General features: G+C 40.9%; 1 protein-coding gene and 1 long non-coding RNA gene across 4 annotated transcripts in view; one reads left to right on the top strand and one right to left on the bottom strand.

The window, feature by feature from the left end:
- The window catches only part of LOC148675749 (glycerol kinase), a 28,286-nt gene extending 15,312 nt beyond the window's left edge, over positions 1 to 12,974 (bottom strand). For 2 of the 3 annotated variants that reach the window (XM_088646745.1, XM_088646755.1), the window contains exons 1-9: positions 12,732 to 12,974; positions 6,144 to 6,217; positions 5,608 to 5,714; positions 5,082 to 5,159; positions 3,933 to 4,012; positions 3,190 to 3,327; positions 2,383 to 2,492; positions 2,056 to 2,122; positions 240 to 257 (exon numbers count right to left, since the gene is read on the bottom strand). In XM_088646745.1, the coding sequence (XP_088502871.1) occupies positions 240 to 257; positions 2,056 to 2,122; positions 2,383 to 2,492; positions 3,190 to 3,327; positions 3,933 to 4,012; positions 5,082 to 5,159; positions 5,608 to 5,714; positions 6,144 to 6,217; positions 12,732 to 12,926 (867 nt within the window). In that variant the 5' untranslated portion in view covers positions 12,927 to 12,974. The remainder of the gene's footprint in view (positions 1 to 239; positions 258 to 2,055; positions 2,123 to 2,382; positions 2,493 to 3,189; positions 3,328 to 3,932; positions 4,013 to 5,081; positions 5,160 to 5,607; positions 5,715 to 6,143; positions 6,218 to 12,731) is intronic. The other variant, XM_088646749.1, reaches the window with a different exon arrangement.
- Positions 12,975 to 13,464: 490 nt separating this feature from the next.
- LOC148675748 (uncharacterized) lies at positions 13,465 to 14,367 on the top strand. Its single transcript, XR_015940846.1, has 2 exons — positions 13,465 to 13,815; positions 14,094 to 14,367. It is a non-coding gene; the product is annotated as an uncharacterized LOC148675748 (long non-coding RNA).
- Positions 14,368 to 15,984: the final 1,617 nt, after the last annotated feature.

Genomic DNA, 15,984 nt, shown 5'->3' with positions numbered 1-15,984 from the left:
CTTCAGGTTCTGTTATGCAATGAAGCCAATAAGTTAATTGTAAACTTTATATCGTTGGCCTGATCATACCAAAGATAAAAGAAATGTGGTCAGTCCTGATCCAAATTCAAAAATATATATATTTTTTTGTCTGCTTGTTGTCACTGGCAAGAAATTGGAAATGCACCGTTAATTGTTTGAATTGTACGAGGAGGGAAACAGAACCACAAGTGGGACATGCGAGAAAAACTCCTACTCACCAGACTAGAGCTTATTTTCTACAAGTCAGCAGAGAGAGACATGACAGAAAAAGATGAAGATCTGAACCTGAAAATCTCTTCCCTCATGTAGATATGACAGCTGAAGAGGATTTTCTCCACAGCAAAACTGTGTTCCCAGACCTGGGAAATTCAAGAACTGGTGTTTCTGCTTAGGAGGACTTCCAAGTAATCACTGTATACAAATCTGAAATAATGGCTGAATCAAGAAACGACTATTTCCAATAGTATGCATGAGCTCAGTTTTTGTTTTGTTGTTATTACAACATAAAGTATTTTTTTAAATGCAAATGTAGTTACAGTGTGGAAATAGCAAGGAAGCTGTTTCTTATTTCTGCCATTATTCACAGGGATAACTTTGTGTGCTGTGGAGCAAAGGTTTAATGCACAGTTCTGGACCTTTCTTTCATTCAGTGTAAAACAGACCAGCCAGGCAAAAACAGTACACAACCGATGCAAATAACAGTCTCTTTGTGCAAAAGGCTTCATAGGAGATCAGCAAATGACATACCTTCATTGACTTCTGTACTGTATATGAGCACTTTCATTGGTCAAAGTCACTAAGGAATTAGGAACTAAGTATTTAAAACTCAACCAATACCTACTGTATGACAAGCAGAGCTAATACCATGCTTTTTGGATTTCGCATCATCAATATATTAGAGGATATTTATTTTTACAATTGATTTGTTGCAAACTGTATTTTCTAGGTCTTCCCCATCACAAACACAAGGTTTAAATTCCTCCTGGGTGAAAAGATGTAAAATAAAATAACTTGCTGCATCCTAAGCTACAACAATTCAGACAAACGTCTCTCATTCCAGCTTGCATTGCTTTGGCTTTGTCTCCAAGGCCTTTAACTGCCACTTGAACTGGACAATGAAACCATTGATGACAGATGACAGGCCATGGAGGGAGAGGTTTTAGGTGCTCAAGTCTGAAGTATTTACAGTCTGTCTGCCCAATCATCTCATTGTTTACACAGACTAACCCCCACAGGTAATGCACATAAACTAAACAATCTAAATGTTGATTAAAAAAAATCGTAAGAGAAGGTTATGCATTTGCCTGTTATATTTTTTTAACTAAAAAATATCCCTATATTTTATTATTTTTTATTAGAAACCATCAAATGGGGTGTCATCAAATAAAACGCACATAAAAGGTTTGTTTCAAGACTCCTGTCTTCCTCTGAATGCCTCTGTTTCCCACCAACACGTCTACACTCGGTATTATTGCCTACTTCTGCATGATTAATTTAGTCTTTAAACTAAACATTCTGAATCACAAGCTCAAACATACTGTAGATATGGCTTTCACCAAAGCAGTACTGAATAGTGACACTGAAAAGTGAAGAAACGAAATACAGTTTCTGGCTTGAAACACTTAACACTATACAGCACAGAGATAAATAAAAACTAGTGTGCAAAAATTTGAGTTCAAGTCTATTACTATACTACTTACTATTCTTTCTAAATACTTGAAAATCCTCAGAACCAAATGGTCATTCCCCTGTCTGTACTGAGCCCCATCTTTTAAACAGTTTGAACCGATTTCAAGTCTCATTGGAACGAGGCACATTGTCAAGGTTCAACGTATGTTTTGCACCTGCATGGCATTTGTCAGTAGATGAGGCACCAGAAATAGAGCCACATCTTAAACTGGAGAATGTGTAGATATCAGAAAGAGCTCTGTTATTATGTGCTCTGCTTGAGACAGGACGATATCAATATATAATTTCTACTGTAAACAGTAAGCCGCTATTTCAAAAATGGAAAGGGAACTTTTAAAAACCTACCATTAAGCCATATATTTCAGAGGAGCTTCTCACTTTTGGCAGAATATCCATTGGAACATCAAAATACCTAAATCACCCAGAAAAAAAACAACAACACGCATTTAAAAACAGGAAATAACCAAGACGGATATCACTGAAAAAGAGAAGACCTGAGTGGAGTCAAATGGCCGATGAGCTGCTCTGTTCTCCTCTGTTTCCAGGTCTTTCCTTATGATGAGGATTAGCCATTTCCTAAAAATCCCAGTGAACTGTGCCCCCTTCAGGGCTGGGATCAGACATCACCACTGTATGCTGTGCTCAAATGAAAAGAGTAACTGAACCACCTACTTGCACAGATCAGGGTCCCACTCCAAAGTGTGAATGTTAAACAGCATGGTCCTGCTGGCATTGGTCACGTCCGTGCAGTGAACGCCACCTTGCCTACCTCCTGTCAGACACTTCAATTATCCAGACAGTGAGGGAAAAGGGCAGGAGAACAACAGACCTCCATTAGGAACTGTGGCTACAGTATGTGAGCAAGACAGGAAAATAGTTTAAGGCTAAAGGTTCAAAAGGAAGAGCATGCAATCCAATACAGTAATTAAAGTAGAATGGGAATGTGTCTTCAGTCCAGGGCAAATACACGGATCTCTACTAAGATACAAGGTTCTCTAATAAACTGCAAAAAACAAGGTTAACTCTTTTGATCTGTTTTTATTTAAAAGCCGTGAGATCACAGCTGTTGTGCTCCTGGTGCCTGCTGGTCTATGAGGACAAGCAGACTGCTAACTGATAAGCCAATCTGTCAAACTGTTGCTTTGTCTATTCATGTCATCCCGTTGATTTGTTGACTGTTTTGGTCAGATTATCAGATTCAAGGAACAACTGCTTTATCAGGAGCCTAGAAAAGTTGCTGCCAAAAGGGGCCACCCCTTCATTGTCTCGTCAGGAGACGCGATTGATTTCACAACAAGAAACGCGAGTCTCTAAACTGTGTGTTTTGATCCACAGATCCACAGTAATTGGAGGAGAAACACATTCTCCTTGTTTGTCACACATTCGGTTCAGAATAATTACGCACATAAGACGCAAACTGGTTGTATTTCTCTACCCCTAAGGAGGTTGGATCAGTGACTACTGTCTAAAGGTTCTTACCCAGATGAGCCAGGAGTCGACGGTGCCGAACATAGCTCGTCCTGACAGAACTGCACTGTGGACCTCCTCCACATTGTCCATCAACCAGCGCAGCTTCACCGCGCTGAAGTACGTGCTGATTGGGAGTCCTGTCTTGTTCTGGTACAGAGGAAGCAGATAAAGACAGGGTTTTTTTTTTTCCCCAAACCATTCTCTAAAACATTTGAATGAATATCTGTAACACTATATGGAGATGTCTTTGCAGAAGATTTACACGATGAGTACGATGGTTCATGTCACTTCTTGTTTTAGAAGATCTGTTATTTAATTAAGCAAACAGGAACTGATGCTGGGGTTAAATCTACAAACAGGCTTGCCCCTTTCTCCACGGACAGAAACGCAAAAGCCTTTCAATGTAAAGTGTTACTCTGAAGACTGAACTAAAGCCTGTAAATTCCCAGCACGTCTGAGCACTTGGGGCTCCCTGGATTTTTGATTTACAATTTATTTTCCACCTGCCGAAAGCTTCAAAACCACAGAAGACTTTAAACAGCCAAGCGCCGTTTCTGCCCTTCAAACACATGACATGAAAAAGCAGCAAAGGGAGTCACGAACGTCTCCCATAAGGAACAAGGAGGCAAGCGTGGGCTCGAGGCAGGCCACCCTGACGCAGTTCTGAAAGGTCTGCCTGGATTAGGAAAGGTCCCAGGCTGGCTGGGGTGAGCGGGAGGGCAGGGAGTCAGTCCCAGGGCACTCGAACCCACCTTGAGGTGATTCTTGTTCCTCCCTGGCGTTTTGTTGATCAGTCGCTCTACTGTGGATTGCGTGCGGAGGTCCAGCCAAACTGCAAGTCAACCGACAAGCCTTTGCATTTTAATTTCAGCTGGGAGCAGCATGGCACAGTACCAAGCCAACACTGGCACAGGGGATGTGCCATTTCCCAGGGTCTGTTTGAACCCATGGATGATGGCAGAGTGATTTTTTTTTAATATGTAATATACATCTTCAAGCAGACTTTAGCTGGCACTGTAAATGATAAAGACCTGTCTCTTAAAAGCAAATCTACAGAACTGAGAAAAAACAGCCCGTCTTATCAGGTAGTCTAAGGCAGCAATCAACTAAACGAAAGGGAGGAGAGGCCAAAGAAGAAGCACAGGTTTATTCCACACTGAAAAGTAGAAAGAAAAGGATCGGGCTTGTGGATACAAGGATTAAAACACTGTCTTTTCTTTTTACTACTTACTGTGGATTTAACCTCTACATTATACAAATTCTCCATGCCTTGAGAGGTAATTATTAATGCCAGTACAATGAAAATATTTCTTCACACACACAAGAACTCTGTTACATTCGATCATGTTCAAACAGTTACACGGAAAAAAAATCAAGTAGGAAATAACTTGAGCACAAGTATATCTCTATTTAAAGTACTCCTATTGCGTAAGAAAAGAAATGTAGATCATCATTTATTGAGTAAAGGACAGTGAATGAGAAAACTAAAAAATGAACAATTCATCATTCTTAAGACTAAATCCGACTCACTGTAATCAGTTTTTTTTTAAATAAGTGATCGCAAAAACTTATTCCAAAGAAAACCGCACAACCTAGTTTAAGGACAGCTGTTGCGCCATGTCAGCAAAACTGGGCTGACCCTGCTGGAACCTGTTGGCCTGCTGTATAAATGTCAAAGGTCACAAAGAGGTTAAAGAACCTTGGGAGGGCAGCATGTGGGCAAGTCTTTGGAAGAAAACACTGCCTGGCCCTTCAAGTGCTGTGTAATTCCATTTTCTGATGTCGTGTAAAAATACAATCATCTTTCACGACAGATTTAATGTGTGGTTTATGTTCAGGCACATTTGACTGGGAAACTCATCAAGATCAGACACTGAATTTGTATCAGTGATGAGACATACCAATAGCATTATAGAGCGGTTCTCCAGTTTCTTTATCCCAGACAATGGTGGTTTCTCTCTGATTGGTGACTCCAATAGCTTTTAAAAAGAAAACAAAGATTATCATTTTTATTACTACTATTAATACTGTGGACTTAAGCCACCTCAAAAACTCTAGGCATTCAAAGCAAAACAGAATACCTCTAAGTAAATAAGTTTACTTATTATAAACTTACAAAGAATTGCATTTTAAAATCACTTATTACCATGTTTGGAAAGTCTCAACATGCACAAACTTTGCTATCAAAAAGTGGTAGTTCTAACAAGAGGCAGGGCTGAATGGGATTTCACAAATTTGCTCTGCTGTGCTGCTGTCCGTTTCTCCTGTGCAGCAAGCTGCCTTTGGGTTTCAGACTCCAGCTCACATCTGACTGACAGATCAGGACATCCAAATGCCCCTCACGCTCAAAGCGTCATCCATGATCTAACTAGTACGTCTGCCACACAGCTCCATGGTTCCAGAAGAATTCCAGCACCGAAAGAATACCTTTAATGTTGGAAATGTCGATATTTAGCTGGGAGAGCTTCTCACAGGTCCTTTCCATACATTCATACACAGACTGCAGGATCTCCTTGGGGTCTGCCTCCACCCATCTAAGTAAAATAAATGACATCGGTCTTCAGAAAAACTGATTCGGTTTTGCATTTTATCCCTCTCTAGAGGGAACTGCCTTTCAAGCCAAACTTCTTCCATTAACATCCAATTAAATATCCAAGGTGCCACTCGATTCCGTCCTATGGCAAACATCTGTTCCCCCCCCCCCCTCCAATGTCAGCTTTCCGATTCTACAGAACAAAATCCTATTCAGTGATGTAGAACTTAGAGAGGAATTAGAGAAAGACAATTTAACATGCAGGGTGCGATCTTGCTGTGCATGTCAGGTCATCGACTATGCCTCCCTCACGAGTCACAGTTTAAGCCACACAATGCACTTCTGAGATTGGTAAAGAAGCAGCTACTGTAGATTGAGACGTTACCACCCTCAACGCAGAAAAAAAAAAGTATGTTTCCTGTATACTTACCCTTCTTTAGGGAAATTCTGTTTGATCTCAACCTGGTGGTGGCTCAGTAATTCGGCTGTTTTGGCATTGAAAACCTGAAAATGAGCAACAGACACGCATGTAAATTCGTGCATCTCAAAACAGAGAATCAGAATGAAGTCCTGGACAAAAATGTAGGAAAACGCAGCTCAGAAGTGCTGCTGAAAAAGAAAATTGCTTTAGCATATGAAGAATAATGTTCAGGTTCAAATCTTTCTGTCCTTCTGGTTCAAGAGGCTTGAGCTTGTCAGGGGTTCTGCTATTAGCAATAAGGAACAGAGAACAATTCTCCACCTGAAAGGGACGCAAATCCATTGCTGACTTAACGCTCTAGTGAATGCTGGTAAGAACGTCTACACCTGTGTAGACTGGAGCAAATGGAGTAGTGCATCTTTCTCAAGGACACAACTTCTTAAGAGACGTTCAGTCAGAATCCCACAGATGGCAATGCGGTGTGGTCAGCTCCTTGGCCAAATACAGACACCAAACATGAACCCATGATCCTCTGAGAATGAGTCCAGAGACCCTAACGATACCTCTATCCTCTCCCCCTGCCCCTGCCTTGTTTATGTTTACAAAACTGTAAGATGTTGCTCGACAAACCCTGCACACATCTGCAATTCACATAGCCATTATGAAATTAACAGAAACTAAGTCCCTGTAAAGAATGTAAAAAATCAACTTAACTCTATCCACGAATGACACTGAGAATTCAGATTATATGAAGGCATTACAAAGAACATAAGAATACAAACAAGAGAAGGCCACTTGGCTCAACTAACCCATTTCACGGCAGAACATCCTTTGAAAGCCAGTCAGCATCATTAAGAGTAGGATGTCAAAATCAAAATGTTAAATTTCATTGAAACCACTGAACAGCAGTTCTGTTATTTTGTTTTTTTGAGTGGGGAATGATGCAGATAATTTCAAAATGTATTGCAAAACAAAAGCGCTAAAGAATTATGAAGAAACCTGACCCATGTTGGTGGGCAAACGTCAATCAGGCTATCTTACATAATTCATTCAGTAGAACACTCATCGGTTCAGGGAATGAGGTGCAAGCTGACAGGCCTCTGAAAACAAGTTCATTTAGAAGATTACCAGCCAAATCACACACCATTCGTATTAATTAAATTCTACTTGTGTGGTCCTATTTTGAGCAACACCCTAGAACCTGGGATTCTGTATAGATGGAAAAAAAAAAACCTTCCTCAGTGCAAATGAAAACATGACTAGAGATCGATGAGCCAGTCACCACAAAGTTTTGACTCCATGACATTCCAGAAGGTTGATTTTCACACAAAACATGCAGAGACATCCATGTTAATAACAGCACTGAACTGCAAACTAGCTAGCAGCTAGTGCTTCAACCACAATGTAATAAAGTTACAGTAGTAATTCTTGTGTCCTGAGCATGATAAAACACCATATTCTAAATCATTTAAAGCATGATTTTCAGATTTTAATTTATTTGTGTGTGCTAGCTGGGGCAGCTGGTTCAGGAAAGTGTTAAGTGTGAACAAGTACAGCTGTGTGAACTGAACACTAATCAGTTCAGTGGATAGCCTTATATGAGCACATCAAAGTCCTCTCTGTATATTCATTCACCTGTTTCTAAACCAGTGGCAACTGGTTTCACAGATTAGCACCAGTCTTGGACTTCAGTACCAAATGTTACTTCAGAGAAACAAGTCTTATGCATATCCAGTGTAAGATAGGATCCAAAGGACAAGATGACTGGAACAAAAGACAAAAATTGCTCTTGAAAATTATGATCATGGTCTCTGCTCTTATTACACAGTTCTGGGATATTTTCTTTTAAGTTTTGTAAACTTCCGTTTCGTCCATCCGGCTGCTTTCATGACAGCACTGTCTGATTGTAGCCAATGGATCTCTGCCACTCCCACCTTTCAGGGCCAAAAAGAAGTCTGTTTGCACGTGAAACGACTGGCAATCGTTTTCTCCAGCTCTGTTCTCATGATCTCTGTCCGAAGAGAGAATGGATTTCTCCAGTGCGCTGTCAAAGCTGGGCCGCGGCCCACAGTCCGGGAGGGAGCGCAAGACAAAGTGCATGACCGAGCCTTTTAATAGCCGTCCGTGCAATTTCTTTTTTATGGTTCAGCCACAGCTACCAGGAATGCGTCACAATGATTTCAGATTTAGCTCCAGCAGCCAGGCAACAGCTTGTAACACTGGCGTACAGGAGGCGCAGAAGAGAAATCATCTACAGAAATAAGGATAAGTATACGCCAGGCATGTTCCCATTCCTACACTGCTGTCCTGTTCCCCCGTGACAAGCACGCGTCAGTGTAATGTGACCTGCAAAGGTCCTGTGGAAGTTTGCCTAATCAGATGATCTCACCAAATGGGTCCTGTTCTGAGAGGAGGGGATGGGAGGGGTCTGATTTTACAAGCTAATTCGCCATAACAGCAGCTAGCCCCTCCCAACCCTCAACACCAATTTCCACACAGTATTCCACAAGCAATTTGTTGGCGGAGTTGCGTCAAGCCAATTTAAGAGGTTCTTGTCTCATGGAACATATTACTGGATTCACAAACTTCAGAGAACAACGCTCGGTGTGGACAAATGGATATAAAGTATCACCCTGAACGAAAACTTCTAATACCGTATTCTGGAATTTCACGCAGCTCTCATACTGCGACAGCATTTTGTATTTTTCAAGTACACATTATCTCACTCGAGTTAATCTTTGCCATCCCCAGCGTTAAATTGTAGAGGGGTTAGTAAAGCAGATTTTTAACCATTTAATGCGAACCCCTGTTAAAAATTGGAGGAAATCTCCGGTGACTTTCTACTTCTAGTTGCTACTTCTTTATCGGCTGAAAGTAACTCGACACACCATATCGTTAGAATTGAAACACTGTGTGCCGACTATTTTAGAGATGTAGAGAGATTAAATTTGTGCGGGTTTTTTAAACAGCTAAAGGACCAATAATAATCACCCCTAGAAACAGCGTATTTCTGATATTTGTGTTCTGATAGCTGAACAATATTTGACTGAGCATTGTTATGCGGGTGAACACTATTCATAGCATGAACAATAGATTATTTCCGATATTTTGTACCAATTGTTTATCAATGCGTGGTTGCTGTTTATATTAGTGTTAGATGTTCAAAGATGTCAATCAAGACAACTCCCTGTCTGACTTAGAAGATGGATACCCTGTTTGTTCTTTAATGTTTACGACATGCTTTTTAATGTTCTTAGTAACAGTGATTCTGAGCAGTGCCTGTGGGCAACATCCAACTGAAAAAGACACTTGCTTCTATGCCTTAATAACACATGGACTCTTTGGCCTTGTCTACTTTGACATGTTTGTGTTGAAGGATCCATAGTTGCAGGAACTTAACGAGGCAATTTTATTCCCCTGTGAAGTGTTCATGGAGAAACGCAAACCTAACATTTCCTAAAACATAAATTTAGCCTTTGTGCACAATTGATGGCTACAGCATTTCAACACATTGGGCCTCCAAGTCGTGAGAACATCTTTAAGGTAAATTTCAGTCCTCTTCAATCCTGTTCTCCCACATATACATACTCAACCAAGACATAAGCTCGTCCTTGTGATCATTTCTTTTGTAAATGTGAACAGCCTTTTCACAATCTTTTGAGACACCCTTTCTAGGCCATTTTGAGACAGCCCTCCAAGCAGTCTAAACAGTGAAACAGCAATAAAACCACTTTCTGTAGATGTCAGCCGACAAACCAAGTAAAATGTAATTCACTCACTTTGAGCAGATACTTAAGCATGATACTCTCTGAATAACACTAATTTTAAATGTATTGATTTGATAATTGACTAGGATGACAGCCCTTAGCCTATCCTATGCCCTGCTACTCTCCTGATTTATCATTAACCAAGTACCATTAATACTAAATGCATAAATGACTTGTGACCTACGGAATTAAGTTAAGAACCTTGATTCTGCTATTTACATTAAAAAAAATCTTAATGTAAAGAATGTTTCATACATTTGGTGACACATCAAGGGAGCAGGTTCAAATAATTAGAAGTGGTTTAACATTTCTTTCAACAATTTTATAAACCTAGGATTGTTAGTCACGCTCCAGTGAACACAACGACCAGATTTTTCCAGATTTTGATTCAGATGGGCCTCTCGCTCATCCTCTCTCCCAGCTTTTGTTCTCCCACTACATTACCTTTGCTTACTGCCCTGTCTTTCTCACACCTGAAGAAGGCTCCACTGCCGAAACGTTGCGTTTTCTCTCTGCTCTTTTCAGCATGGAATAAACCTAGCTACCTGATTGGTAATGTGTGCATTATGGCTTTATAAAAAACATCAATCTAACCTGCTCTTTACTATCTAGTTCCGCAGTTGTCTAGTCTTTGAACATGAGCAGCTGGAGACCAACTTAGAATAATCAATAAATATCCCCAAGCTAAGAGAATTGTTGTAAGAGGCACAGACTTTTTGTCATCGTGTGTTGGATTATAGTAGTTGAAAGGTACGTACTGTCTCCTAATTTTGTTTCTCTTGGATCACAGGACAGCACAAGTCGATTTACATCGTGGGCTTTTTTTTAACCGTCTTGAAACCTGTGTACCCATATTTATTTCTTTGATTCTGTAGTAATCTCAACCTGTATTATTTTCCTGCTTTCCAGGAGACTGCTCCTTCTATGGCCAGACAGTTTGTTATTTACATGCTCCTCAGTGGAGGGAGCAGGAAGTCAATGTGGGTGAGGTGGAGCTATAAATATCAATATTCACATGGTGCCCAATCAGCTGTTTGGTCAGACAGGTCACACCTGTAGCTCTTCTTATTTGGCTTGGTCCCTTTCACTGTGGCATGCCAGGAATGGAATTTCACTGACTGTCTTGCGGTAGGTGTAAGTTGCTTTGTTTAAATGCAATTGCCTCTAGAATCTGACTGCTTAGCAAATTACCAATCATACTGTTAAGGGGACAGGGCAGTAAAAACACGTATTTAAAGGGCAGGAGAATTCCTTATGCACGTTTTTTCTTCGGTCCGTTTTCAGTTTTTACTCACGATCACCCCTTTTCTCCAGAAGGCTTATGAAGGTTTTCACATAGTGCCAAACTGTTGACCAAAGCATTTCTAAATACAAAAAATGAATGGCTCCATGGCCAAAGCAGGCAATAGTGCATCACTTTATTTTTCCAGAGAGTATTTCCAGCCTAACAGAAAACTGTAGGTGTGGTTCCGTTCCATTTCACCTTCAATATAAAATTATCACATGACTCATAAGACAAGAACTTTATTTTTAAAGAATTGCATTCTTGCATGTCATTTGATACCTAAGACACGAATGGGAGGATTCTAGTCAATTTCTGATTGAGACTCAATCACTCATACTCCAACGATGAAAAGTAAATATATAGTTAAAATCTTGAAAGATTATATTTTTAATAATTATTGAGTTACTGGCTTTTTAGCAGCATTCTCTGCTAATACAGCTAAAGTGCTATGCCCAATGGAACAGTGGATGAAATGAGTTCTTAGATATAATTGTCTTGTCTCTCTTCGTCTTAGACTGGGACCTAATAGAGCAGCCCATTAACTAGTGCTAAATTGTCACAATTATTTCCACCCAAACAATGTTTTCTTGTCCCAGCCTCCAACCTTTTCTACACATGTTTTGCTCCATGTTGCATTTTAAAGACCTAAAGGTTTATAGTTCGTATTTACAGTCCCAGGCATGGATCTGCAGGTCTGTTACAGTGCACACCAGAACACGTGAAGTCTGCTGGAAAACTGGCAGGACAGCGGGTGTTATTGAGTATCTGTTTGTTACAATTACCCCCAACAAAAAACATAAGTAACAAACTATAAGTTAGACAATTACTGGGGGGAAAACTCTCTGCTCACAGAAATTAACCTCAAGCCCTTTCACTGGAGAGGCAAGGAGACTCACCAGTGTTTCTAGTACAGAACAGGCAGATTAGGAATTACAGTCCGTTATAAACTCATGTTCACATAATGATGACCCAGACTACACAGCACACTGTTACTTAAATCCAAAACATCCTTTGGTTACTTCTGCATTTTATCAAGATACTGCCTAACCTCACTATTTACTGTACATGATATGCTTTCTCTTGAATTTATTCACATTTTGACATCACTTTTTAAGATGCGGCATGTGGAGACGGCTTATGTACATGTATGTCATAAAAGACATAAGGTACTGTACATCACAAAACAAAAATCATGGTTCAACAGAATGAAAACGTCCACGTTTGTATAATAAAAACAATAATAATCCTCTTATTATATATATATATGTTCTTGAGAGAGTCGCTGCTCTTGGACACAGGTCTGCTTCTTGCACAGTACAAGAACAGCACCGACTGTAAACCGTCACGGCGCCTACGAATCACGCCTGGGGGAAAAAGACTCGTTATCAGAACGGGTCAGTTATTTCCAAACGAATCCACCGCACATTTCGGTTGGTTTTTGTTCTTAGCCCTCGGTCATACAAAGGACAGACCTGTCAACATCCATACCCATCAGTATCAAACTGGCAAAGCAGCGGAAGGCGGGGAGACTTCCCATTGACTCACCAAGAACCTAGTGGAGCTTGTTCCTTGGTCGATGGCTCCCACCAGGGGACCCAGCATTATCCTGTCCGATGCTGCCATTCTGCTGTGCACCAAAGCCTTGTCCGGGGTCGTGGTGACCTGCGCTGGGCAGCCGGCAGTTTTTATACGCCCGCTACCTGCCCCTTCGGGACAAAGTCCTGCTTCGCCCTTCACCATGCGCAGCGACTTCCAGTGACGTCAGAGACAAAGCCGGCGGGGGGGAGTGGCCGCTCCGCAGCGTCGAGGGGGGGCCGTCGTCACGAGGTTTAGACCAATCAGAACGCGCGACGTCATGACGAAGGGGGCAGGAGCTGGGGGCTCGTCCGGAAGTAAGCTTTTGTCATGTTACACTCGGTTCTCCCTGAGCCGCTCAGATCATCAGGCTGGTCTCCAGATGTTCTGTACTCGCCTATGAGGAACTGCATTGGTTGACATGTACAGCCTTACGAGCCTGCTAAGGAAAACCTGGCAACCTTAGGTTTAAAGGGTTAGAAATAAAGAAAGTTCATCAATACTGGTGGTTTTTGACAGTCAATGTGCTTTCTTGGGTTTAAAGTGTTATTTAAAATAAAATGGGTTGCTCTTATGGGTTATTATTCACATCTACTAATTTTGCCGATTGCATGCTAAGATTTCAGCACGCGTGTTAATGAATTTTCAAAGCTCATTTCTGTGCAACTTTTTAAACTACCCCGTCAAACAGGAAACGCTTAGGTCTAAGACGATTAAAAGACGAAGCAAGCGCTAATGTGACACAAGCAATTTACAGTACGAAGTAGTTCAAGCGTAGGGAAATTACGCCGGAAAGACAGGAAGCAAACTAAACCTGTCCAAATCGCGGGTCATGCGAGATCTGTGAGAGCTGCAGTAGCTCATTGTCAGTGATGTCGACTCATTGCATCTCAACTCTTCACCCGTCCTCTTCAAGACCGTCTCAGGACATACTGGACAGACGAGCGGTCTTCTGAGTCCTAAGAGTAAACTGTCGCGATCAATGCCTACAGATGAACTACTACCCGTTGGAAGATATTTAGGTAGCTGTCAACCAGGATGAATAATAAGCCAAGTAAGGCACAGCAGTATCATAACTTGATTAATCTCGCTTTTTAACGGGCTCATGAGGATGAGGTCACAATAAGGTTTATAATCCTCTCTCTCGAATATTGCAAATTATTTTCAAATATTTGTTTTTATATATTTGACATATTTGATGCCTTTCACCACTTAAAAGGCCGTTTTTAGTGTTCTTGCAACTTTTTAACTTCGGGTTCCCCCGTTACTACTACGCTTCTCTTCGACAACGTTCGTAAACATTTCCTTACGTTTCTAATGTTATCTCCATAGAACTAGCAAAAACCGGAGTCTGAGGGAAAGAACTGGAGAGGTGGATCATAACCGGATCCATGAGCCACAAGCTGATAACAACCCTGCTACCCTGTGTCAGAAAACACCAAAACATACTTCTGCGAGATGGTTTGGGGTGTCCTGTCCACAGTGTTAACAAGAACATGATTTTTCTTTAACTGTAACTCAGAATTCATATATAGCTCAGAATCTCTTGTAGATAGATAACCTGTGTTTGTATTCTGTTGTAGAACAGTAAAGCTCTGGAACAGTATTTGTCTGATTTAATGAGCACAACTGGTGTCACATCATTTATACTAATGGGTATGACATCTGTTGAATGTTCTTCACATCTTACACATAGACTATACTGTATATACACTTGGGCATGTGTTTTATTATCATTCCTCCACCTATAGTGCGTTTATTCACTCCTGGAGCTACTCCCTATACTTTATCAGTATCCCATCCATTCATTTTCTAACTGCTTTATCCAATACAGGGTCACAGGCGACCCAGAGCTTATCCTGGTGCGAGGCAGAGAGCCGGTCCATCACAGGGCAGACACACAGGCACACTCACACTGGGGCCAATTTTACCAGAAGCCAATGAACCACTATATGTCTTTGGACTGTGAGAGGAAACCAGAGCGCCAAGAGCAAACCCCAGTGAACACAGGGAGAACATACAAACTCCACCCAGATAGTACCCCAGCAATTGAATCTAGGGCCCCAGTGCTGAGCACTGTGCTTCCCTGTCACCTCTCAGTATTTCTAAAAAAATAAACATATACAACAAGGGCTGTAGGCCTAGTTTAACACACAACATATTTAAACTAAACGAATGAATAACATTTTTCAGTTTTAGGATGATAATATTGTTGTCTGTGACCCTCAGAAATGGAATGGAATCTCAGTAAACATGTTGTTTTTGTTTGAGGCTGAATGACACGGAAACACAAACAATGAAAGTAAACACAGGCACTGAATGGACAAAGAATTAAGATCTTGGTGAGATTATCTGCCCTCCTTACACATGACAAGACAACACAATTTACAGATTCCTGTCTTAATCTTCTCCACAGAAACCAGGTATACAACTGAATCATCTGACTCAACCTCATAATGCAAAGCTCACAGAATTTTGTTCAAGGAAATCATATAAAGGAAATATAGTAAGAAGCCCTCCACAGAATGAACCCACTTCTGAGTTTTCAAAATATGTTTTTTGAGGTTGTCTGCTGTGTGTAACTGAGATCTTTCCCAGAACACCACTCTGCTCAAGTTCAACCAACTTTCAAAACCAAGTGCAATTTGAGAACGGTTTTCACCTGCATATGATCTCAACACTTCACAGAAAAGATGCCAAAGTCTGTTACAGTAAGGTCTCCGATGTTTCAATGCTTTGGGTGGGACTATCCTTGACAGCTTTGGATCATGTCTTTACCCCTGTCTTCACTGAGTAACATATATTGACTTACTGCTAGCAAAACAGCTAACTGCTGCTAGCTTACTGCTAGCAGGACCAGCTAACAGGTCCTGACTCTCTGTGGTCATTAAAAATCCCAGGGCGTTGGGGGGTATGAGGTACAAGTTAAATTGTACATCCTGCTGGTTAAGATTGTGACTGATGTATGATGTTTTCAATAGGATTTTTGCCTTTTTCTGTTGACAGAAGAGACATGTGCCTTTGAGATTGGGACACCACAGAAATGTTTGTTTTATGAGACACTTCTTGTCCTTTGATTTTCTTACAGAAAGCAAGTAAAGAAAAAAAAACTATCCTATTATTCCAAGAGGGTTGTTGTTTTTCTCATTGTTAATCACCCCTGTGTACTTGCAGTGTGTTTATACAAACACATACATTTGTTTAGGATCTTTCCCTTTCTTGT

Source organism: Lepisosteus platostomus, chromosome 2 (genome assembly GCF_059453375.1).
Source record: "Lepisosteus platostomus isolate fLepPlt1 chromosome 2, fLepPlt1.hap1, whole genome shotgun sequence".
Taxonomy (NCBI): domain Eukaryota; kingdom Metazoa; phylum Chordata; class Actinopteri; order Semionotiformes; family Lepisosteidae; genus Lepisosteus; species Lepisosteus platostomus.
The sequence above is the reverse complement of the archived record's forward strand: the minus strand, read 5'-3'. Positions and strand labels throughout refer to the sequence as shown.